The 25,990-nt window shown below is 46.2% G+C and overlaps 1 protein-coding gene across 4 annotated transcripts in view; it reads right to left on the bottom strand.

The window, feature by feature from the left end:
* Nucleotides 1-25,716, bottom strand: part of tpm4a (tropomyosin 4a) — a 30,068-nt gene extending 4,352 nt beyond the window's left edge. For 2 of the 4 annotated variants that reach the window (XM_071345126.1, XM_071345125.1), the window contains exons 1-4: nucleotides 17,003-17,523; nucleotides 899-1,032; nucleotides 436-553; nucleotides 216-286 (exon numbers count right to left, since the gene is read on the bottom strand). In XM_071345126.1, coding sequence (XP_071201227.1) covers nucleotides 216-286; nucleotides 436-553; nucleotides 899-1,032; nucleotides 17,003-17,134 — 455 coding nt within the window. In that variant the 5' untranslated portion in view covers nucleotides 17,135-17,523. Of the gene's footprint in view, nucleotides 1-215; nucleotides 287-435; nucleotides 554-898; nucleotides 1,033-17,002; nucleotides 17,524-21,099; nucleotides 21,226-25,204 lie in introns of those variants that run through there. The other 2 variants (XM_071345122.1, XM_071345123.1) reach the window with 2 other exon arrangements.
* Between the last annotated feature and the right edge of the window lie 274 nt (nucleotides 25,717-25,990).

The following is a 25,990-nucleotide window of genomic DNA, read 5'->3' as shown; positions in this document are numbered from 1 at the left end:
CTGATGTCCATTTTAGCTTATGGCAGAAAATGGACTTTAACTGGACACTGTTTTTTAAATGTTCATTAATTTTTTTTTTTATAAAACTCCTTACAAACCTTAGTCTTTTGACTCTTCTATTTCTAAATAGGAGGATAAGAGACCCCATCAAAGAGGTCCTAACCCCCAATTCCCCTTTGTATTCCAGCGTAATAGGCGGACTGTGCTGCACTTACAGTTCTGAGACCTCTGCCCTCTCCTCAGCTCTCTCCAGCTCTCCCTCCAAGATCACCAGCTTACGGGCCACCTAAGGTAGACAGAGCCAACTGTATGAGTGAACAGTAAGATGAAAAGGAATATGAAAAGGAAGAGAAGTGAATGGGAGAACAGGATGAAAATACTATGGATGGGTGAACAGACGGTTGGTGTAGAACTGCAGACAGTATGACGTCTCACCTCCTCGTATTTGCGGTCGGCCTCCTCAGCGATGTGCTTGGCCTCCTTCAGCTGCATCTCCTGGATCTCCATCTTCTCCTCGTCCTTGGAGGCCCTGTTCTCTATCACCTTCATTCCTCTGATTGGACAGGAGACACAGCGATGTCAGCAACACCCAAGACACACTCAATTTCAAGTGTCATTTAGATAGCCCATTCAACATGGAGGCACATTGAATCGTTTTACACAATCAAGATGGCTGTCTGGGAAAGAGCGCGCTTTCAGTACGCTATTGAAGGGGCTTGTCATTTGCTAGCAAAGCACATAGCAACAAACCTTATAACGATAAAGAACCTTCAAAGCAAGCTGCATGTGCCCGGTACCATCCAACAGGCCTCAAATTAGCAGGAATATAGGGCATATAAATATGCTGTCAAATTAAAGATTATAAATCCATCAGGTTCTGTGGCTGGCTGGTACTGACCTCTCGCTCTCGTCTGCGGCCTTCTCTGCCTCCTCCAGTTTCTGCAGCGCGGTAGACAGCCTCTCCTGGGCCCGGTCCAACTCCTCCTCGACTAGCTGGATCCTGCGGTTCAGACCCGCCACATCACCCTCTGCCTGGGAGAAGAGAGAGGGAAGAAGGGTCAAAGGTTAGACAGATATCAGGGTCACACTCACATCGTAACGCTGTTGTACTAAAATGGATGCTCTTCACTCGATAAACGATCCACGTTGTAGAAAGCAAACAGAAAAGCAAACATTTATTTAGTCCATAAGCATATCCACCTCCCAGCGAACTGACTCCAGACCAGTGCAATGGAAGTTCTCCAGCAAACTCCGACTCACTCAGGCCCTACTACTACTTCTCCCACAGTTCAGTACAGCACCCGCAGGCCTGCCTCTGGCTGACCATGACCAGACCCATTTTACATAACCTGCAGTTACTCTCCTCCTAATTACAAGGCGTGTTGACAAAGGGAGCTGCCCTCCACTGCCCTCTATCACTTGGTCCTATCTCCAGCCAGTCAGTCTTTCAGTCAGGTAGTTACCATGGGTGTGAGGACTGAACACTAGGCCTGCATGCCAGAGACATGCTGTCTCAGAGGCCAGTAAAACACACGTTAGGGCTAGGGCCTGGAATAAAAGGGCCACAGAGAGGGCGGTTTCCAGTTGGAGAGAGAGCAAACAGAGCACAGGGGAAAAGGGTAATTAGGAGCTATTTGTGCAGAGTGAGTGCCATTCCATTCCATTTTCTCATGGGCTGGATATTCCAGCTCTGCTCTGGGCTGACTGTGGGAGAGAGACATGGCTTCCTGCTCTGCTCTGGGCTGACTGTGGGAGAGAGACATGGCTTCCTGCTCTGCTCAGGGCTGACTGGGAGAGAGACATGGCTTCCTGCTCTGCTCTGAGCTGACTGTGGGAGAGAGACATGGCTTCCTGCTCTGCTCAGGGCTGACTGTGGGAGAGAGACATGACTTCCTGCTCTGCTCTGGGCTGACTGTGGGAGAGAGACATGGCTTCCTGCTCTGCTCTGGGCTGACTGTGGGAGAGAGACATGGCTTCCTGCTCTGCTCAGGGCTGACTGGGAGAGAGACATGGCTTCCTGCTCTGCTCAGGGCTGACTGGGAGAGAGACATGGCTTCCTGCTCTGCTCAGGGCTGACTGGGAGAGAGACATGGCTTCCTGCTCTGCTCAGGGCTGACTGTGGGAGAGAGACATGGCTTCCTGCTCTGCTCAGGGCTGACTGTGGGAGAGAGACATGGCTTCCTGCTCTGCTCAGGGCTGACTGGGAGAGAGACATGGCTTCCTGCTCTGCTCTGAGCTGACTGTGGGAGAGAGACATGGCTTCCTGCTCTGCTCTGAGCTGACTGTGGGAGAGAGACACAGCTTCCTGCTCTGCTCAGGGACTGGTGGTTAGTCAGCACTCTCCATTCTATGCCTCTCTTTTGCTTTCTCTTGATCTCTCCCTCTCTTTCAGGCCTGACTGACACCCCACCCATCCTCCCTCTCTCTCTCTCTCTCTCTCTCTCTCTCTCTCTGTCTTTCCCTAGTTACGACAGAAGCCTGTAAAGAGACAGTGGAGGAGGACAGGAAATGTCTGTTAAATGAAAGATTGATGGAACAACAGCCAGCCAGCTAAAAGCCAATTGAATCCAACGCGACGATGACCGATTTTCCAGAAAGTGAATGCTGTCGCATAAATTGACCACAAAATGAATCATTGTGGATAATATATCGTTCCCTAACTTCTTGATGGGATTTTATGGATATCAGATCAACTGCCAGACAGTTTGAAAGAAAATACAAACCAGGCCGGAAAACGGATTGTTATTTCCTGGGTGAAGTAATGTCTATCTGGAGAATTCCTCCACACATTAACAAACATTCTATTCATGAGCGCAGGTCAGTTAGGTATGCAGGTCGGTTTGCGGCTGTAAAACAGGTCCAGATACAGACAGGCAGGCAGTTAGCAACAGAGCTAGCTTCCTGAACAGTTTAACGGCTGTAGTCAAAATATCAGCAGCATAGAAACACGATTACCAGGGGATTTACCACTAAAACAATGCGCAATAGTGTTGAGGTACTAGTTTATAATGGCGATCTAACATCAGACTTTCAAGTTTTTAAGTTTTTAATGTCACGTGCACAAGTACAGTGAAATGTCTTCGATTAAGATGTAGGTAAATCTCCCTCAGACAGAACTCTGTGGGTTTTAAAACATGCTTATCCATCTATACAGTATGTCCCTTCATGCGTCCGAAGGGAATTCATTCAGCCATGTGGAGGGAACCAGGCATTCTTCTGTGAGACGCATGACGATGGTAGATACTGGCATTCAACAACTGAAGTCTCTCAGGGTTGGATGGGAGAGGCATTTTGTTGTTGTTAGTTTCAGCTACACAGTCACTTATCTATGGACCAGGCCCATGTCATTATGGATTGTCGCTAATGAATACTCTGGAGACTTGAAAAGTACCACAAAGAAAAGTATGCAACACATTTACAATAAGCTGACATAACAGCTTACAGGCTCACCATATACAGTACGAGTACATTCCTGTTACACATGAAACGTTTTAGACTAAATGTAATGACTCTTTTTGAGAGAAAGGAAGTGGAATACGTTTCAAGGGGGTAAAAGGTAGAAAAGGAACAGGAAGCCAACCCTCTCCTTCCTCCTTCCCCTCTTTCTTTCTCCGTCAGTTCAGGGTCAGAGGAGAGTTCGCTCTCCCTCTTTCTCTCTTTCCCTAGCCATGCCCCTTCCTTAGTCACCCGTCATTCTCCGGCTGCCTGCACGCCTTATATGGTAAAACATACTCAAAAGAATGTTTGTGGTGCAGTGCCAGGAAGATGTTTGAGAGCAATCACACACACACACACACACACACACACACACACACACACACACACACACACACACACACACACACACACACACACACACACACACACACACACACACACACACACACACACACACACACACACACACACACACAATCACACATAGACACTCACACAGAAAACAATGCTTAAATGAAACCATCTGGGATTTAGGAAAAGGAAAGATACCGAGCTACAAGGATGTGCTCTGTTAGCTCTTCCTCATATAAACTAAGCCGATCCAATTATTATTATTATAACAAGGCAAGTCAGTCAAAAACAAATTCTTATTTACAATGACAGCTTAGGAACAGTGGGTTAACTGCCATGTTCAGAACGACAGATTTCTATCTTGTCAGCTCGGGGATTTGATCTAGCAACCTTTCGGTTACTAGTCCAACGCACTAACCACTAGGCTACCTGCCGCCCCAACTACGAATGGCGATAGGAAATGTCTGGTGAGAAACTAAACAGACTACATTAATGACATGTCTAATATTACGTCATGATGGCACTTAATATAGCTATCAACAATAATGTGTTCAGAATGAAAAGTCTGTCAGTAGCTATGGCTAGGGTCAGGAGTGTCTCCTGGTCAGGAAAAACGTGCAACCTCTGTTAACGTTATGGCATTTAACTAGGACCGGGAGGTTTTTTTCTGATCCCATGGCCAGATCAGGAAAAACTTAAAACCCAAGTTATATTGGTCAGGAAAAACTCCTTGCACGTAGGTAGCTACAATATATCTGCAGTACCAGCTGAATGTGTTATGTTATATGGAGGCTGTTTGAAGCTTGGCAGCTGATGACACAGCGACACCCTACTGACACTAATTACACACTGACACAGCATCCTCAATGAGCGCCCGCAGCTCACTAGAACAAGCTTGATGTTGTTAGCCCAGCATCTGGAGTGCTGAATCACTCCCTTTGTCCCCGCTCTGCACACAGTGGTATCTCCCTCCCTTTGTCCCCGCTCTGCACACAGTGGTATCTCCCTCCCTTTGTCCCCGCTCTGCACACAGTGGTATCTCCCTCCCTTTGTCCCCGCTCTGCACACAGTGGTATCTCCCTCCCTTTGTCCCCGCTCTGCACACAGTGGTATCTCCCTCCCTTTGTCCCCGCTCTGCACACAGTGGTATCTCCCTCCCTTTGTCCCCGCTCTGCACACAGTGGTATCTCCCTCCCTTTGTCCCCGCTCTGCACACAGTGGTATCTCCCTCCCTTTGTCCCCGCTCTGCACACAGTGGTATCTCCCTCCCTTTGTCCCCGCTCTGCACACAGTGGTATCTCCCTCCCTTTGTCCCCGCTCTGCACACAGTGGTATCTCCCTCCCTTTGTCCCCGCTCTGCACACAGTGGTATCTCCCTCCCTTTGTCCCCGCTCTGCACACAGTGGTATCTCCCTCCCTTTGTCCCCGCTCTGCACACAGTGGTATCTCCCTCCCTTTGTCCCCGCTCTGCACACAGTGGTATCTCCCTCCCTTTGTCCCCGCTCTGCACACAGTGGTATCTCCCTCCCTTTGTCCCCGCTCTGCACACAGTGGTATCTCCCTCCCTTTGTCCCCGCTCTGCACACAGTGGTATCTCCCTCCCTTTGTCCCCGCTCTGCACACAGTGGTATCTCCCTCCCTTTGTCCCCGCTCTGCACACAGTGGTATCTCCCTCCCTTTGTCCCCGCTCTGCACACAGTGGTATCTCCCTCCCTTTGTCCCCGCTCTGCACACAGTGGTATCTCCCTCCCTTTGTCCCCGCTCTGCACACAGTGGTATCTCCCTCCCTTTGTCCCCGCTCTGCACACAGTGGTATCTCCCTCCCTTTGTCCCCGCTCTGCACACAGTGGTATCTCCCTCCCTTTGTCCCCGCTCTGCACACAGTGGTATCTCCCTCCCTTTGTCCCCGCTCTGCACACAGTGGTATCTCCCTCCCTTTGTCCCCGCTCTGCACACAGTGGTATCTCCCTCCCTTTGTCCCCGCTCTGCACACAGTGGTATCTCCCTCCCTTTGTCCCCGCTCTGCACACAGTGGTATCTCCCTCCCTTTGTCCCCGCTCTGCACACAGTGGTATCTCACTCCCTTTGTCCCCGCTCTGCACACAGTGGTATCTCCCTCCCTTTGTCCCCGCTCTGCACACAGTGGTATCTCCCTCCCTTTGTCCCCGCTCTGCACACAGTGGTATCTCCCTCCCTTTGTCCCCGCTCTGCACACAGTGGTATCTCCCTCCCTTTGTCCCCGCTCTGCACACAGTGGTATCTCCCTCCCTTTGTCCCCGCTCTGCACACAGTGGTATCTCCCTCCCTTTGTCCCCGCTCTGCACACAGTGGTATCTCCCTCCCTTTGTCCCCGCTCTGCACACAGTGGTATCTCCCTCCCTTTGTCCCCGCTCTGCACACAGTGGTATCTCCCTCCCTTTGTCCCCGCTCTGCACACAGTGGTATCTCCCTCCCTTTGTCCCCGCTCTGCACACAGTGGTATCTCCCTCCCTTTGTCCCCGCTCTGCACACAGTGGTATCTCCCTCCCTTTGTCCCCGCTCTGCACACAGTGGTATCTCCCTCCCTTTGTCCCCGCTCTGCACACAGTGGTATCTCCCTCCCTTTGTCCCCGCTCTGCACACAGTGGTATCTCCCTCCCTTTGTCCCTGCTCTGCACACAGTGGTATCTCCCTCCCTTTGTCCCTGCTCTGCACACAGTGGTATCTCCCTCCCTTTGTCCCCGCTCTGCACACAGTGGTATCTCCCTCCCTTTGTCCCCGCTCTGCACACAGTGGTATCTCCCTCCCTTTGTCCCCGCTCTGCACACAGTGGTATCTCCCTCCCTTTGTCCCTGCTCTGCACACAGTGGTATCTCCCTCCCTTTGTCCCTGCTCTGCACACAGTGGTATCTCCCTCCCTTTGTCCCCGCTCTGCACACAGTGGTATCTCCCTCCCTTTGTCCCCGCTCTGCACACAGTGGTATCTCCCTCCCTTTGGCCACGCGACTGGCTTTCTTTATGCTGTCAATATAACTTCAAGATACTTTATATCAACACCAGAGCCTTTTCAATGGCAACAATTATGTAAATTCTGAGCAATAGACGACAGGGATTGGCTATATAATTTCGCACTTTCTTTTTGCCAAAGCGACTTATACAGTGCCTAAATACATTTTCGCATTGATGGCCCCAGCGGAAATCGAACCCAAGACCCTGGCGTCGCTAGTGTCACGCTCTTACCACCCGCTGTGGCTCATGGAACCGGGCGGGCACGACCCAGCACACCACGCATTTTTATTTGCGGACCATACTTTATGAAAAGAGCAGACGCTCTTTTGTGCTATGCAACCAGGACCAAGACTACTACTACCATATCCATACTTAAGACATAGTTTTCAAACTAAACCATCTTTGCTTAAGAGTTATTTCCATACATACAAGCGATGAGTGGAGTTGGGTATGCCTGGTACCCACCAGAGCCTTGCATTTATTAATCTAAATACATGGCTCTGGTACGTGCTTGTCCCTCTTGTCAAAGCGGCTAGTGCCTTGGTCCGTGCTATCCAGAACCCTTTGGACTTCCCGACTCTGACTTTGCCCCATTGAAGATTAAATGTAAAATGGTTCTGGTAAGGGTTAAAGGTCCCGATCAGTCATTCTGATTCCATGTAAAATAGCCTTTTGAGTGACTAAAATATCACCTATAATATTTTGGGGGGGGATAGAAATGCTCAAATTTGGAGAAAAATGTATTTTTCTCTCATGGCTAAAGACCAGGAAGTTAAAAAAAGAGGCTGATTGGGTGGGGGCTTATAATCATGAGCTCGCCTTGACTGACAGCTATTTGAAACGCCTATGTCAAGAAACTTGGATGCAGTGAACAGTGTTGCACTAAAATCATCTCAAGCAAATTTGGTGAAACCCAAAGCAACTGAAACAACATTGAAATTGCATCAATGATGTTATTTGTTTTTATACATCTCCCGTTTGGCATGTTTCTTGTGATGCGGTTCACAGCAGCACTGATGGATGTGTTGACATGACAACTGCATCAGAGTTTTGAACAACCCTCCTCCCTTTTGTTCCATGGTGGCTGAAGACCTAGCTAGCCATTAAGTAGCTAACACCAGACACAGATGAAATGGGAACCATATAAGTATCTTTGCCATAGATGAATAGTGTACATTTTTTATTATATTTCCTGACTAAGTCCTGAGATTACAGACTAGTACTAAAACACTTGAAGTAGGCATTCTAGAGTTCAGTCAACAAGTTACTATATCATTGTGTTTACTTGATAGCTACCTACACAAATAGCTAGCTAGAACAAAGTGTTAATAAGATTTAAAAAATAATTTAAAAGATTTAAAAGCAATACAAATAAAAGTTTTCCAGTACAGTACAGTCAAATTTTGGCAGCAGTTGAGTAGCTATCTAGCTATATTAACCACGCCCCTCTGCAAAACACACCTTCTCCAATGTTGGTTATAAGGCTATAATTATTTAAATTAGGTAAGAGAATATCATGTTACCATTGGTGTATTGAAATAAGAGTAACCCCCATCCCCTTAATAATCCTGAATCCAAGTGTTTGACATGGAGGAAGGGACCAGTATCTTAATGATCAAACCGTATCAATGTAGAAGCACCATACTTTGTTATACTTTGGTCATCATACTTTGAACTGGTTTCATCCAAATATCATCCAATTTCATGAGCAAAAAAAGTATTTTGACTATACATGACCGTTAAGGTTAGTTAAGGGTTACGATTAACGTTAGGGTAAGGGTAGGGGTTAAAGTTAGGGTTTATGGTAGGGATGTCCCAAGAATACCGGATAGCACTAACTCTAGTGCATTCACATACACACATACACACATACACACACGCACACACACACACACACACACACACACACACACACACACACACACACACACACACACACACACACACACACACACACACACACACACACACACACACACACACACACACACACACACACACACACACACACACAGGGCAGACGACAGCCAATAGTGACCATAGCAATGGAGTAAACAAACATTTTCGAAGTGTGAAAAGTGAATTGCTATAGCACTATAAGCATGCATAAAAAAGTATTTACAGGCAACCAAAATTATTACCCAAAATGTTTTAGAAACAAATGTTTTTTATTGTGACTGACTCTGTAAACATGTGATGTGACAGTTGTGACTGACTCTGTAAACCTAGTTATAATGCTATCCAGCTAGCTAGAGCTAGAGTGGAAAGCTAGCTGATCAGTAGCTGCATGTACGTGCTGACGTATAACCACGCAGGCTAGGTTGTGTTGCAAACAAACAAACGTCTCGAACGTGGTGGAATGCGAATGCGCCTCCACCAATGAAAATGTGTTGTGGATGGGGTCAGCCCCACAGCCGACCCCACCCCGTTCTATGTGCCGCAGCGAGGGGTAATTGAACTGAGCCACAAAGGACCAAGGAGGTGAGACATGCCATTCATTAGGAAATTACATTCCTGTTGTTGCACTCATCCTGTTGAGTCACAGGCATTGAGAGGGAAGGAGGGCTACAGCACAAGGAAGTGAGACATCAGGAATGTAATAATTGCTTAATTTGAGGATGGTTGGGTAATGAAGAGCATAAGGCTTGGGTTTCTATGGAAGTGTTACAGGCAGGCGCTATGTTATATGCTGGTCCAGTCCTGGTGTGATCCCATCTGTTAGCAGAGACTTGACATGCAAAGACAGCCTCATATAAGCAGGCATGTCAGGAGGAGAATGAGATATGTAAAGGCAGGCTATTAAACATCAGGCACATGCTTCTAATGCAGCTCCACACACCTTTTCAATGCAAATAGGATGCTGAATCAATAGAGAGGACAACTCCATCATATTTCAGCCACATTCAGACCCTGCTCCATTCTTCATCCAGACTTAAGCCAGCTTTATAGTGGAGACTGCTCACTGCTCACTGATTCGTGTATGAGTCTTAGAACATGGGTAAAACCAAAGGCCTGAGCTTCAGTAGGGTCCACAGTAGTGTGGGTACGCATGCAAATAAGGATGCAAGAGCTCAATTGGGTCTTAAATCTTGAGCCTTGCTGACAGCAGAGACTAGAGAGTTAAGTGCCATCAGGTCAAGTAAACATTCCGCTAGTAAAACTAATTACTGGTCTATATATCATGGTGACCCCCCTCCCACAACTCTAAAGCAGTGGACAAGCTTAGGCCTGTCACTATGCATGGCACAGTGGGACCCCTGGTCAACACTGTAAGTAAGTATAAGACAACATCCACTCCAGCGATGTAGTGGTAAAATATAAACTCCAGTGGGTGATCGAGATAAGACGAACAACCACCGATATAAACCAAAACATATTACATTTTTAGAACTGTATTGTTTGATTGGATTTTCATGCATGTCTATAGGGAAGGCCTAATGGCATTTTCTGTAGTAAAAATTACACAAAATGCACATAAGGTAATCCCTCCCAAAATAGTCCATTTGGATGCTAGAAAAGTCCAGAAAAATAGGATGTGGAGATGTTTATATTGAAATGTGGTGTTTTTTAAAATCATGTTCATGTTCTTAGTATCTCATGTGAGCTGCACTGCAATTCTGTATTGTAAACTGCTTAAGTGCACCAGTGTAAAAGGCTCTTAGTTGACTCTAAAATGTACTCTATACCCATTTGAAGAGACACAAGTTTGATAAGGTTACAGACTCTCTCAGTGGACTCCATGTACATTTCAGGGGACCCCATATAGAATATTCGTGTTCTGAGTATTGATCAACGCTGGGAACACAATAAGAAGTAGGTAAACGATTATTAACCAAATAAAAAGGTGAGTAAAAGCTATTTCACCAAAAAAAAGGTGCGTAAACGGCGTAAAAGTTTATGTGCGTTTACCCGCCTGTAACAGTCCTGACCTGTTTTATGTTGTTTTTATGTGTTTTTGGTCAGGGCATGTGTTTTGGGTGGGCAGTCTATGTTATCTGTTTCTATGTTGGTTTTGGGTGACCTGGTATGGCTCTTGATTAGAGGCAGGTGGTTTGCATTTCCTCTAATTAAGAGTCATATTTAGGTAGGGCATTCTCACTGTTTGTTTGTGGGTGATTGTCTCCTGTGATGTCTTTCGTCGTTGTCGATGTTATTCACTATCGGGACTGTTTGGCTGTTCGTGTGTTTCGATGTAACGTTCCTGTTCGTGAGTTTACGTTTGTCATGTGAGTTTATGTTCAGGTTCCGTTCTACGTCGTTTTGTTATTTTGTAAGTTTTGTAAAGTGTTTGTTTTCGTGTCATCAGTTTTCGTATTAAAAATAAAGATGGCATATTTCCCTGACTCCGCATTTTGGTCCGAAGATCCTTCTCTCCTCACCTCATCTGAGGATGAGGAAAACGACACCCGTAACAGAATCACCCACCAACAAAATGTGACCAAGCGGTATGGGAATGCTCGACGGAGCAACAAGGACTTTTGGACTTGGGAGGAGATCCTGTCTGGTAGAGGACCCTGGGCGCAAACTGGAGAATATCGCTGCTCTCGTGAGAAGAGTGAGGCAGCCACAGCCCAGGAGCGGTGGTTTAAGGAGGCAGCTAGGAGACGTGGATGGAAGCCGGAGAATCAAGCTCGTAACCGGAATTATGAGGGGACACGTCTTGCACGGAAGCCCGAAAAGCCCGTGAGTAACTCCCAAAAATTTCTTGGGGGGGGGGCTAAAGGGTAGTGGGCCAAGGGCAGGTAGGAGACCTGCGCCCACTTCCCAGGCTAACCGTGGAGAGCGGGAGTACGGGCAGACACCGTGTTACGCAGTAGAGCGCACGGTGTCTCCTGTACGTGTGCATAGCCCAGTGCGGGTTATTCCACCTCCTCGCACTGGTAGGGCTAGATTGGGCATTGAGCCAGGTGTCATGAGGCCGGCTCAACGCGTCTGGTCTCCAGTGCGTCTCCTCGGGCCGGCATACATGGCACCTGCCTTACGCAGGGTTTCCCCGGTTCGCCTACACAGCCCGGTGCGGGTTATTCCACCTCCCCGTACTGGGCGGGCGACCGGGAGCATTCAACCAGGTAAGGTTGGGCAGGCTCAATGCTCAAGAGAGCCAGTACGCCTGCACGGTCCGGTATTTCCGGCGCCACCTCCCCGCCCCAGCCTAGTACCTACAGTGCCTACATTACGCACTAGGCTACCAGTGCATTTCCAGAGCCTTGTTCCTCCTCCACGCACTCTCCCTATAGTGCGTGTATCCAGTTCAATGCCTCCAGTTCCGGCCCCACGCACTAAGCCACCTGTGCGTCTCCTAAGTCCTGTACACACTGTCACTTCTCCCCGTACTAGTCCTGAGGTGCGTGCCCTCAGCCAGGTGCCACCAGTGCCGGTACCACGCACCAGGTATAGAGTACGCTTTGAGAGTTCAGTGTGCCCTGTCCCTGCTCCACGCACTAGTAGGAAGGTGCTTATCATTAGCCCGGTGCCTCCAGTTCCGGCACCACGCACCAGGTCTACAGTGCGCCGTATCCGGCCAGAGCCATCCGTCTCCCCAGCGCCATCTGAGCCATCCGTCTCCCCAGCGCCATCTGAGCCATCCGTCTCCCCAGCGCCATCTGAGCCATCCGTCTCCCCAGCGCCATCTGAGCCATCCGTCTCCCCAGCGCCATCTGAGCCATCCGTCTGCCAGGAGCCTGCAAAGCCGCCCGTCTGCCATGAGCCTGCAAAGCCGCCCGTCTGCCATGAGCCTACAGAGCCATCCGCCAGACAGGAGCCGCTAGAGCCGTCAGCCAGACAGGAGCCGCTAGAGCCGCCCGCCAGACAGGATCTGCCAGAGCCGCCAACCAGACAGGATCTGCCAGAGCCGCCAACCAGACAGGATCTGCCAGAGCCGCCAACCAGACAGGATCTGCCAGAGCCGCCAACCAGACAGGATCTGCCAGAGCCGCCAATCAGACAGGATCTGCCAGAGCCGCCAGCGAGCCATGAGCAGCCAGAGCCGTCAGAGAGCCATGAGCAGCCAGAGCCGTCAGTGAGCCATGAGCAGCCAGAGCCGTCAGTGAGCCATGAGCAGCCAGAGCCGTCAGTGAGCCATGAGCAGCCAGAGCCGTCAGTGAGCCATGAGCAGCCAGAGCCGTCAGTGAGCCATGAGCAGCCAGAGCCGTCAGTGAGCCATGAGCGTCGAGAGCCGTCAGCCTGCCATGAGCGTCGAGAGCCGTCAGCCTGCCATGAGCGTCGAGAGCCGTCAGCCTGCCATGAGCGTCGAGAGCCGTCAGCCTGCCATGAGCGTCGAGAGCCGTCAGCCTGCCATGAGCGTCGAGAGCCGTCAGTCTGCCATGAGCGTCGAGAGCCGTCAGTCTGCATGGACCTGCCAGAGCCGTCCAAACAGGACCTGCCAGAGTCCTTCAGCCGGGATCTGCCCCTTGTCCCGGTGTTGCCCCTTGTCCCGGTGCTGCCCCTTGTCCCGGTGCTGCTCCTTATTCCGGTGCTGGTCCTTATCCTGGTGCTGCCCCTTGTTCTGGTGCTGCCCCTTGTCCCGGTGCTACCCCTTGTCCCGGTGCTGCCCCTTGTCCCGGTGCTAGCTGTTTATTTAGGGGAAGTTAGTGTTAGGGTGGTCAATAGAAGGGGTAGACAGAAGAGGGGAGTGACTATGGTGGTATGGGGACAGCGTCCTGAGCCGGAACCACCACCGTGGTCAACTGCCCACCCGGACCCTCCCCTGGACTTTGTGCTTGTGCGCCCGGCGTGCGCATCTTGAGGGGGGGGTACTGTAACAGTCCTGACCTGTTTTATGTTGTTTTTATGTGTTTTTGGTCAGGGCATGTGTTTTGGGTGGGCAGTCTATGTTATCTGTTTCTATGTTGGTTTTGGGTGACCTGGTATGGCTCTTGATTAGAGGCAGGTGGTTTGCATTTCCTCTAATTAAGAGTCATATTTAGGTAGGGCATTCTCACTGTTTGTTTGTGGGTGATTGTCTCCTGTGATGTCTTTCGTCGTTGTCGATGTTATTCACTATCGGGACTGTTTGGCTGTTCGTGTGTTTCGATGTAACGTTCCTGTTCGTGAGTTTACGTTTGTCATGTGAGTTTATGTTCAGGTTCCGTTCTACGTCGTTTTGTTATTTTGTAAGTTTTGTAAAGTGTTTGTTTTCGTGTCATCAGTTTTCGTATTAAAAATAAAGATGGCATATTTCCCTGACTCCGCATTTTGGTCCGAAGATCCTTCTCTCCTCTCCTCATCTGAGGATGAGGAAAGCGACAGCCGTTACACCGCCACTGCATCCCTGATCCACTCCCTCAAATACTGTACTTCGAAGGCTCAAGGGAGTGCCCCGCGGAACTTCAATTAATGCCAAAATGCATTACTGTTGAAGTTAAATTAGGAAAGTCGTGATATTCCCATAGAGAAAAATCCAGTGGAACAAGGAAGTAATTCTTTCCATAGCATGCAATTCATCCTGGTGCTATTAGGGGCAGGAAACCACTAGCCAATTACCAGACAGGACAGTCAACAGATCTAGGCCTATTTGGCATTCACTGTAGGCTGCTGTATGTTTACGTGGCTGTCAAAAGCATAGATCTAAGCAAACAAATGTAATTTAAAGCTTGGTGAGAGGGACAGACAACAATACTTTTAGAAGAAGGGATTAGTTGGGGTATTTCAAAGAAAAAAGTATTGGTGAGAAATACTTTCAGCAACAAAGTCAGTGGCCAACTTCAAAATAGCAACTGGGTTGTCTTGACTCTTCACATAATCAGGATGTGTCTGTATCATAGAGCCCAGGCCTGGGAGAAATGTCCAGCATCTGCTTATCTTCCTGCTGATCTGGGCTGAAGCACAGGAAGTGTCGGAGTGGAGCTGGCAACAGGCAGTATCCTGGGCATGTTCCTCAGGGGCAGGGAGTAGAGAAGCTACGTCTCTAACCACTGATACTGGGTCAGATACTGTTTCATCCCTCTAATGGTTAAGACTAGGACTGGGGGTAGGGTAATCCGATCCTAGATCTGTGGTTTGGCGCAAAAAGGTCTATATCGAGCCAGAGGTATTCCCTCCAGGAAGAGGCTTGGCTCGGCTGGGAATGGAGTTAGCAGAGCCTGGGCTATATCTACTCACTGGGCACACACTGGTTGAATCAACGTTGTTTCCACGTTATTTCAAAGAAGTTACCTTAAACCAACGTGGAATAGATGTGAATTGGTGTCTGTGCCCAGTGGGTGGCAATCATCCCTCTCATCTACATGAATGGAAAATAGATCTTACCTCAAATAATCTCTAAACTAAACTGTGAGAACTGTTGAAATGAATATCCAGAAGAATGTAAATGGTGCACACTTTGCTCCTCACACTTTTCTCAATTGAATCTTTCAATGGTGATTCAACAAAAGCTGAGGGTGTTGTGTGAAGTAAAGTAATGCCTTGAAAGACACGAATACCACTTCACACCAAATTAACGTCAAGGAATTTGTTTGATGCCAAAAGAGTCTCCCTGCTTTAACTATTCAAAAGACGATTCATTACCTCAAAGACACACCAACATTCCCTCTTTTGTGCACCATGTTGCAATGAAAGGGTTTGTTGTGCCAAGAAATCATCCTGCTCTGCGCCAATTACTCACACATGGGCCCATACTCCCATAAGGTTGCTACACAAGTGCTCAGTCAACCACTTCAAGTCTTTTCATCCTTGAACACAGACAAATAGCTTGAGTTTAAGAGGTACGTGTTCTTATGCTTTGAAGCTGAAAAGACTGAAATGATGTTAAGACAGTCTGTGTCTGAGTAAACTGTGAATGAATGGCAGATCTCAATAGCAACCAGTTTGGGGGCTTGGGGTTAATTCAAGGGATGAATTAAAGCTGCAATATGTAACTTTTTGAGCGACCTGACCAAATTCACATGGAACTATGAGCTATAGATCTGTCATCCTCATTGAAAGCAAGTCTAAGAAGCGGTAGATCTGTTCTATGTGCGCTCTTTCTTGGCTTCCCATTCTTATGTTTAGTTTGTTCGTGTATTACTTTTTGCTTTTGTACACCAGCTTCAAACAGCTGAAAATACAATGTTTTTGGTTATTGAAAAGACATGTCACAGCGTTTAGATGGTACAATGATAAGTCAGTATTCTGTCATCAGTGAGCCTTGAGGTTCTCTCTTCTTTGTTTGTTACCATTTATCAGTGAAAGCTGCATCCCCACAAGGCCTATAGCTGACAACAACTCCCAAGATGCCAGTGGTCTGGCACATTGACATCCTGGGCTTCTCATGGAGGACAATTCCATCCATTTCACATCTCTCTTTCTTTGCTCCCTGCAATAGATTCCTCTGAAATGAAGGGGAAACCCTTCCTTTAGCCAGATCCTCTCATTACCTCACCTCTGCTGCCTTTCCAGGAAAGACTTGAGCTTTCTCTCTCTAATTCTCTCATCGGGCCTCCTACAAGTATGCAAATGGTAGCCTACATACGCTCTCTACGTACATAATCAAGTATTTTAACATACATAACATGTCAAGACTGCCTCCCATTCTACTGAGCAGTAACTCCACAACTCTCTCTCCCTCTCTCGCTCTCATTCTTTCTCCAATCTCTCTCTCCCTCCCTCACTCTCTGTCAAAATCTAATATCGCATAATGCGACAAGGCATTTAATACTTATATTGGAAATATCATCATATTATGTTTGATGATTCAGATCTCCTAGGCACATTTAAAAAGGAACAGTGTGTGAAATACTTTTTGAACCATCCAGCTAAGTTTGAACTGGCCCTCCAGAATTACCCTGTTACCTATAGGCTACTAACATCTTATTCCAGTATTTGCACTTATACAAACCAAAATTAGGCCTTATTAAGATGTAATACTAATGAAGTAGCCTACTTACAGCTTACTCCCTTTATAATGAAAAGTAAATGTGACAATGTCCAAAACGAGAATAAGATCATATATTAATGCTATGAAATATGTCAATAGAGGACTTTCTAAGACAAAGATGTATGATTCCTACTTTTATAACACCTCTGAGAATGATTATCCAGTTTTTTTTGGAGACCAACGCCATGCATTGTCTTCATCACTACCGGCAAATCAATTAATTAACGTGGCTTTACCACACTATTACAGAACGTAACACTGTTCTGTAATAGCGAACATGACAGACTTGGTCAGGGGGAGAAGGACAGGTAAAAGACGTTTCCAAAGGGAATAGACAGAGAGAGGGAAAATATAAGTATTCTATTGTCTCACTTTCTCCCGAAGTTCTCGTTCCCCATCCAGTTCTCTCTGTAAAACCTGCGTCCGGTCTTCTGCATCGTCGGCTTGCTGTTGCAAACACTGGATCTTTCTCTTCACAGCTTCCAAAGAATTCAAACCTGCCATTGTCGTACTATTTGGTTAAAAAGAAAACTTTTGGTATAGAAAAATAAAATATTGTGGTAAAAGCTGCTTTAGTCTATTCGAAACAGGATATAGGCTACAAATACTATTCAAAGTCTTTGGAATGGACTGAAAGAGCAGAATATAAATCTCAAGTGTAAAAATGTAAATTGTATAAGCCAAAGCAGTAGGCTATCCAGATGTTTCCCGAAATGTTTCTTTAGTTCAGCTTCAGCCTAAGAATGGCTTAACAAAAGTATTAAAATATCTACTTTGGAATGTAATATGTATGAACGCATTAGCGAAGCGCAGCGTTCCAGTTTTGAAAGCCAGATAAAATGGCAGGAATGATGAGGAAAGTTAATGTGCACTCCTCCAACCCAGAGAAGTGTGATTCAGATGAGGTCACGGTTCCAGGATAGGCAGGGCGTGCCGGTCCTGGTTGCGTGATGCTTGAGGGGGGTGTAGGCGAAGGGAACTTTCAATGGAAATTCAATGAACAGCTTAAATGATGAGACATCAATACAGTACATAGCCTATAAAGCCTTATGTAAGTCAACAGTTGCCTATGGTCAATTACGAATGTTCTTCAAATTCAGGGCTTCAGTTCAGTGACAAAAGAACAAGGAGTAACGTTACAGGGGAAATCCAGTCCAGCAAACATGAGGCTAAATGTAACACTTTTAACTGCCTAAAAAATAGCTCCCCTCTCTGACAGGGAAAAGTCATCCTTGACCTTAAAGAGAATAAACTGAACACTTAATTCTTATGATGCTATATAGTATATGTTACAGTGTACCAAAAAATCCAGGTTTTATCAACAGTTGTCCAGGTCAAAGTCCAAAGTGTTAGATTTTTAGCCTATACTCAAATCCAATCCAATTGAATTGGTCACATACACATGGTTAGCAGATGTTAATGCGAGTGTAGCGAAATGCTTGTGCTTCTAGTTCCCGAGAGTGCAGTAATATCTAACAAGTAATCTAACATCACACAACAACTACCTAATACACACAAATCTAAAGGGATGGAATAAGAATATGTACATATAAATATATGGATGAGCGATGACCAAGCGGCATAGGCAAGACGCAATAGATGGTATAAAATACAGTATATATGTATGAGATGAGTAATGTAAGATATGTAAACATTATTAAAATGGAATTATTTAAAGTGACCAGTGATCCATTTATTAAAGTGGCCAATTAATCGAGTCTGTATGTAGGCAGCAGCCTCTCTGTGCTAGTGATGGCTGTTTAACAGTCTGATGGCCTTGAGATAAAAGCTGTTTTTCAGTCTCTCGATCCCAGCTTTGATGCACCTGTACTGACCTCGCCTTCTGGATAGTAGCGGGGTGAACAGGCAGTGGCTCGGGTGGTTGTTGTCCTTGATGATCTTTTGACCTTCCTGTGACATCGGGTGCTGTAGGTGTCCTGGAGGGCAGGTAGTTCGCCCCCGTGATGCGTTGTGCAGACCGCACCACCCTCTGGAGAGCCTTGCGGTTGAGGACGGAGCAGTTGCTGTACCAGGCGATGATACAGCCCGACAGGATGCTTTCAATTGTGCATCTGTAAAGGTTTGTGAGGGTATTAGGTGACAAGCCACATTTCTTCAGCCTCCTGAGGTTGAAGAGGCGCTGTTGCGCCTTCTTCACCACACTATCTGTGTGGGTTGACCATTTCAGTTTGTCCGTGATGTGTACTCCGAGGAACTTAAAACTTTCCACCTTCTCCACTACTGTACTGTTGATGTGGATAGGGGGGTGCCACCTCTGCTGTTTCCTGAAGTCCACGATCATCTCCTTTGTTTTGTTGACATTGCGTGACAGGTTGTTTTCCTGACAACACACTACTGTATGTTGTGGTGTGTTAGTGTAGTTCTGGAGATGCCTATTTGTATTGGCTACTGTAACTTTATTGTTAAATATCTCATATGTGTGTGGGTGCCAATACACAAAGCAATGCTTATGATTCAGTTGTCTGTATATACTCCAACCAGCAGATGGAATAAGCAGGTTTTGATTTATGGTGTCTTGAGTGAGTGTCTGTTGTGGAAATGTGGTCGATACAGCTCCAGCTCTGTAAATGCCAGTGTGATTTGCCCACCAGAAAAGCTTGGAGCATTGATTTCATTAGACACAGGACTGTGTGGGCCTTTCTGTTTGCTTTAGCTGCATTCCTGACATTCTGGGACTGCTACTCAGCTATTGGAGCCTGCTCTCCCCTGCTGCTCCACAGCCCTTATCAGTAACAGGCCTGCAATAAACTACCACCAGCCCCCTATTCACTTCAGCCCACTCCCTCATAATGTAGCATGCACCAAAGACACAGACTTACACGCTTAGAAAAAGTGTTCCAAAAGGGTTCTTCGGCTGTCCCATAGGAGAACCCTTTTTGGTTCCACGTAGAACCATTTTGGGATCCAGTTAGAACCTTTTTTGGTTCCATATAGAAATCTCTGTGGAAAGGGTTCTACCTGGAACCCAAAAGGGTACTTTAAAGGGTTCTCCTATTGAGACAACCGAAGAACCCCTTTTAGGCTCTAGATAGCACCTATTTTTCTAAGAGAGTAGGACATACCACACGCTTCAGGTTGGAGTTCCCCCTAGGCACTGTTCAAGGATTAACTTCCCCCTCCCCAAAATCCTGATGTTAATCATTATGTTGGTTAGCTTATATTGTTTATTGTATAAATATTTGTGGTCATTCGTTCTGTCTGTCTGCTTGCAGATCCCAGGCACTAGGCCTGCTGTGTTTGGTTTGAGTGATAATATCTGAGGACGAAAGCAGGATAACATCATTTAGCCACAGACAGTGTCGTCCTCACTGACAGTTGCTTGTGTCAAAATCTTACTTTCTTCTGATGAAAATCTGTACATTTTGTATATTTGAATGGCTATAGATTAAAATAAGATTGTGGCTAAGTATGACAAATACACCCTTAATTCTATATGAAACTTTGAAATGAAGCCTAAGCCTGTAAGTACAGCTGGACAGTGCAGTACAGTCAGAGAAGGTGTAGGGATACCCCCTTTACAGCAGCTGACCAGCCATACAATAATCACTTTGCAGTGTTTATCAGCATTAGTGTCTGTTAACCAGTGCTACTGTGTTTAGGTGGATCAGATCGACTGAGTGTGAGTGAGTATGGGGTGTTAGTGAGCTCATCTTTCAGGACTGGGTGCACAGGAATGTGAACACACTCTCTGATCTCTTCCCCAGCAGATAGGCCTGATCAAAGCACACTCACAGCTGGCACTGGCACTGGGGCAACGGGCCAGCTATAGAACTAGAATCTGTAGAATGGATATTCCAATTCAAAATAATGATTTGTGCTGGTACAACAGTGGCCATATTTGGTTTTGGTGTTCTGAAGGCCTCTTAAGGGTCACACATGTTGCACAGGAATGTGGATCTCCGGTTCGCCTACCGATCGCTCAGCGTGCTGTTGACGTCTGACTGCCGATTCTGCGATTCTACATGTAAAATTGGCCTCCACTCGGTTCGCAAGTACTCTCGGTAGGCAAATGCTATTGGTGCGGTCGAGCCCTTAGTGATAGTGAAGGGACTGGGTGAAGGCTCAGTCCCAACAGGTGGGAGCCATTCCACTAATGCTCAATACTGTAACAATTATCTAACTAAATAATAAAGCCTTGGTAATAGGGACTGTTCATAACAGAGAACCTGTGTTATAGACGGACTATTACATTACATTACCGTTCCCCAAATAAGCAATATTAGCCCGTTATTCTTAGCCGTTATTCTTAGTTTCTACATTTTCTAAACAAACCTAAACATATGACAGGAACTGGGGGGCCTGTGGCTTGGTTAATGAGGGTATTGGCTCAGGTGTGCCCCAAACATATTTAACCCATACCTCCAACCTCCTCCTAGTCCCCTCCCTCCAATCACTACCCAGTGGGCGTGTTATAGGGGCTCTACCCAAAGGCTTTGGTGCCTACTCACGTCTGCGGCGGTCTTCTCAGACTGTTCCAGTTTCTCCTGGGCATCTTTGAGGGCCTCAGAGTATTTGTCCAACTCATCTTCAGTCCCCTTCAAATTCTTCTGCAGGCTCAGCAGCTCGTCTTCCAGCTAGAGCAGGACAGGTGTTTATTGGTTAAAAGTACACACAGTTAACTCACCCCCACCCCTCTTTCTCTCTCTCTCCCTCTCTCTCTCTCGCTTTCTCTCTCCCTCTTTCTCTCTCTCTCGCTCTCTCTCTCACACACACACACACCCGTTAGCTCTCTCTCACATACACAGGCACAAAAACACACATACATTTTATTCTGGTGTCTTTTCTTCTTTCAGAATTATAATAACATATTTTACTCTTCTTAAATTTGACTCCTATCAAAGTTAAACAAGAATGTCTCTTGAAGAATTCTTCAAATTCCTCCAGGCTTTTATGGTTTGAGGTCAACTCGAGGTTTTTAGTATCAAGTTTCCTTTATGTCTTATCGTTTTTGTATATCCTCTTTTATGAATGAATAAAGTCCATTTAAGTGGTTGAATTGGAAAGATCTTTCACTTTCTATAAGAAAATATTTTGGTATGGGCGGGAGTGTGTATGCTTTGTACAGCATTGTGTTTCAGCTACACATTTAACTACATCCAATTCCCCAGAGTATATATATAAATAAAAGGGTGTGTGTTTTCATTTACCAGGGCTCCCGAGTGGCACGGCGGTCTAAGGCACTGCATCTCACTGCTAGAGGTGTCACTACAGACACCCTGGTTTGAATCCAGGCTGTATCACAACCGGCCGTGATTGGGAGTCCTATAGGGTGGTGCACTATTAGCCCAGCGTAGGCCGTCATTGTAAATAACAATTTGTTCTTGACTGACTTGCCAAGTTAAATAAAGATTCAATTTAAAAAATGACTTCGTTAGATGTTTGTGTTCAGTGAACTTCACATGACCAATCCATCTTGTTATTCAGGGACCTATTTAGCAGACACCCTCATGGGTACCATTATTACACCTCTCTATATTGGGATGGTAAAATGTTACAGAGGAAAATTAATGCCTTTAAAATTATAACAATTCTGCTGATGGATTGATCATCTGCTCAAAGTAACAGTGATGAGATGATAACTCTATAAAGTGCATGATGACTTCTTTCGGGGGGGTTGAAAGCTGCGTTTATTTTTAGTCAGAAATAATATGAGCGTTGGAATGCACAGCCTCCTGATAATCCCACTGGATTCCACACGGCCAATCTCTTCTTCTGACTAAAAATACAGCTGCTATCCAGGTGGAGACACCTGTCAGGCATTTGGATGGACGACCATACAGACGCCCTTGGCCTACCAGTGGACCCCAGCCAGAGACCCATCACATAGCTCCATTCTCAGTGTGAATAGCCTCTGCGTCCTGGGTCTCCGTGGCTGTAGACGTTGGGATTGTTGGACCAAATATCTTGATTTTGGGGCGAGCCTTGCCGAAAACAGACCATCAATCAAGACATGTCCCAATGATGCTGCATTCAGCCTCTATTTGTCCTTTTGTCAGTTGGCATCACTTTAGTGCAAGTGTGGGGGGATGTAGTACTCAGATCACCATGAATCAAATCAAATGTTATTGTCACATGCATTGTAAACAACAGGTGTAGACCTTAGCCAAATTCATTTAAACTCTGTTTTTCACAATTCCTGACATTTAGTCATAGTAAAAATGCCCTGTCTTAGGTCAGTTAGGATCACCACTTTATTTTAAGAATGTGAAATGTCAGAATAATAGTACAGAGAATGATTTATTTCAGCTTTTATTTCTTTCATCACATTCCCAGTGGTCAGAAATTTACTTGCACTCAATTAGTATTTGGTAGCATTAAAATTGTTTAACCTGGTGTCAAACGTTTCGGGTAGCCTTCCACAAGCTTTCCACAATAAGTCGGGTGAATCTTGGCCCATTCCTCCTGACAGAGCTGGTGTAACTGAGTCAGGTTTGTAGGCTTCCTTGCTCACACACACATTTTCAGTTCTGACCACAAATTTTCTATGGGATTGTGTTCAGGGCTTTGTGATGGCCACTCCAATACCTTGACATTTTGCCACAGCTTTGGAAGTATGCTTGGGGTCATTGTCCATTTGGAAGACCCATTTGCGACCAAGCTTTAACTTCCTGACTGATGTCTTGTGATGTTGCTTCAATATATCCACATAATTTTCAATCCTCATGATGCCATCTATTTTGTGAGGTGCACCAGTCCCTCCTGCAGCAAAGCACCCCCACAACATGATGCTGCCACCCCCGTGCTTCACGGTTGGGATGGTGTTCTTCGGTTTGCAAGCCTCCTCCTTTTTCCTCCAAACATAACGATGGTCATTATGGCCAAACAGTTCTATTTTTGTTTCATCAGACCAGAGGACATTTCTCCAAAAAGTACAATCTTTGTCCCATGTGCAGTTGCAAACCGTAGTCTGGCTTTTTTATGGCAGTTTTGGAGCAGTGGCTTCTTCCTTGCTGAGCGGCCTTTCAGGTAATGTCAATATAGGACTCGTTTTACTGTGAATATAGATAATTTTGTACCTGTTTCCTCCAGCATCTTCACAAGGTCCTTTGCTGTTGTTCTGGGATTGATTTGCACTTTTCGCAACAAAGTACGTTCATCTCTAGGAGACAGAACGCGTCTCCTTCCTGAGCGGTATGACGGCTGCGTAATCCCATGGTGTTTATACTTGCGTACTATTGTTTGTACAGATGAACATGGTACCTAACATGGTACCTTCAGTCGTTTGGAAATTGTTCCCAAGGATGAACCAACCAGAATTTATTTTCTGAGGTCTTGGCTGATTTCTTTTGATTTTCCAATGATGTCAAGCAAAGAGGCACTGAGTTTGAAGGTAGGCCTTGAAATACATCCACAGGTACACCTCCAGTTGACTCAAATGATGTCAATTAGCCTATCAGAAGCTTCTAAATCCATGACATAATTTTCTGGACTTTTCCAAGCTGTTTAAAGGCACAATCAACATAGTGTATGTAAACTTCTGACCCACTGCAATTGTGATACAGTGAGTTATAAGTGAACTAATCTGTCTGTAAACAATTGTTGGAAAAATTACTTGTGTCATGCACAAAGTAGATGTCCTAACTGACTTGCCAAAACGATAGTTTGTTAACAAGAAATTTGTGGAGTGGTTGAAAAACGAGTTTTAATGACTCCAACCTAAGTGTATGTAAACGTCCGAACTTCAACTGTAGCTCTGTTTTATTCCTCCTGTCAAGTCCAAGTGGTAATGTGTGTGGTCCGTTGAAAGAGATGTCATCCTGTCCTCTTTCACTCCCAAGGCTGCTGTGGGCTGTTGGGAAGGAAACTTGCCTCAGAGGTCAGCGTCTTCAAGTTTCATGGAGTCCATGAGTCGTTTGTTCATTTATGCCGACATTCACACTTTCGTACCAAGCTTTGCTCTGTCAGCTCAAACCATTGTCGGCATACTGTACACTCTCACTCATCATCTTTAATATGCTTTCATTTTGCTTAATAAAATGTGATTATTTCATACATTTTCATCAACTTTGATTGACTTGGTCTTATATCTTCACTAACAATAAATTTCACTAACAATAAATTGCTAACAATGTCAATCTATGATTTAGGTCCATACTTTAATCAAACATAATGTCTGGGATTAATTAAATAAACTGTGTGATGTGTTTACGCCTCAGTTCCTCAGAAATATGTCTGGTATGGAATAAATGTTGAGATTGTCTTACAGAGTCTGGAGCAGTATGAGACATAACATCAGAGCCTGTACATGGCTTGAGTTTGAGCATCATCATCATCCAACTCCGTAAAACTAAAAGGGGTTTTCGGCTGTCCCCATAGGAGAACCCTTTGCAGAACCCCTTTTGGTTCCAGGTAGAACTCTTTCGGGTTCCACGTAAAACCCCTTTTACATGGAACCCAAAAGAGTTCTACCTGGAACTAAAAAATGGTTCTCATATGGGCACAGCCACAGAACCTTTTGGAACCGTTTTTTCCTAAGAGTGTGCAATTTTACTGTGTCTAGTGTATGGTCCATAGATCCATCGGCATGTATCCTCTCCATCATTCTGAACTCACCTGTTTGCACTTGTCCTCCGCTGCCTTCTTATCGGTCTCGGCCTGCTCTGCACGGTCGATTGCGTTCTCCTTGTCCAGCTTCAGCATCTGCATCTTCTTCTTGATGGCCTCCATGGTGCCTGGTTAGAGTGTGCTCACTGAGATGAGAAATGCAGCTGAGAAAGTTGAGATGTTAACCCTGTAGTTTGAGACAGAGTCTGTCCTGTTCAGTACGGGAGCAATCTCCACTGGAACCTGCGTCCACAAGAGTCAGAGGGATAGAGAGACAGACAGAGGTAGAAAAGAGGGAGAGCGAGGGAGTGAGAGAGAGAGAGGGAGCACGCGCAGCACAGGGGGATGCAGACTCAAGGCTAGGGCTGCAGTCAATACTTTAAACGCCCAACTAAACCTGAGTGTAATCTCCGATGACCCCCTCTCCTCTCCATCCTCCATCCCTCCCGCCCTGCACTCACCACACTGTCCCCCTCACCTCACCAGACACCCACCCCCACCCCCCCACTCCACTCCACCCCACTCCACCCAATCAAACCACTCATACAAGGCCTTTCTAAAGAATGTCTTGGCCCGCTGTACACACTCAATCACACAGCAGCCCTCAGCCAATCTCCTTATTTGGGTTGCTATATTTTCACTGGGAAAAAAAGACCGATCAGACAGGAGAGAGAAACACAAGGCCTGTTTCCACATTTAACCCTGTGGATGGAAGTGTTGACATACAGTACAAGGCTTAACACACCTCTTGTCCTGCTCAAGAATAGGTTTGGGCTCTGTTATGAGTGAGCCAGA

This window comes from Salvelinus alpinus, chromosome 16, assembly GCF_045679555.1.
Source record: "Salvelinus alpinus chromosome 16, SLU_Salpinus.1, whole genome shotgun sequence".
NCBI lineage: Eukaryota > Metazoa > Chordata > Actinopteri > Salmoniformes > Salmonidae > Salvelinus > Salvelinus alpinus.
This window is presented reverse-complemented; position numbering and strand designations above follow the sequence as displayed.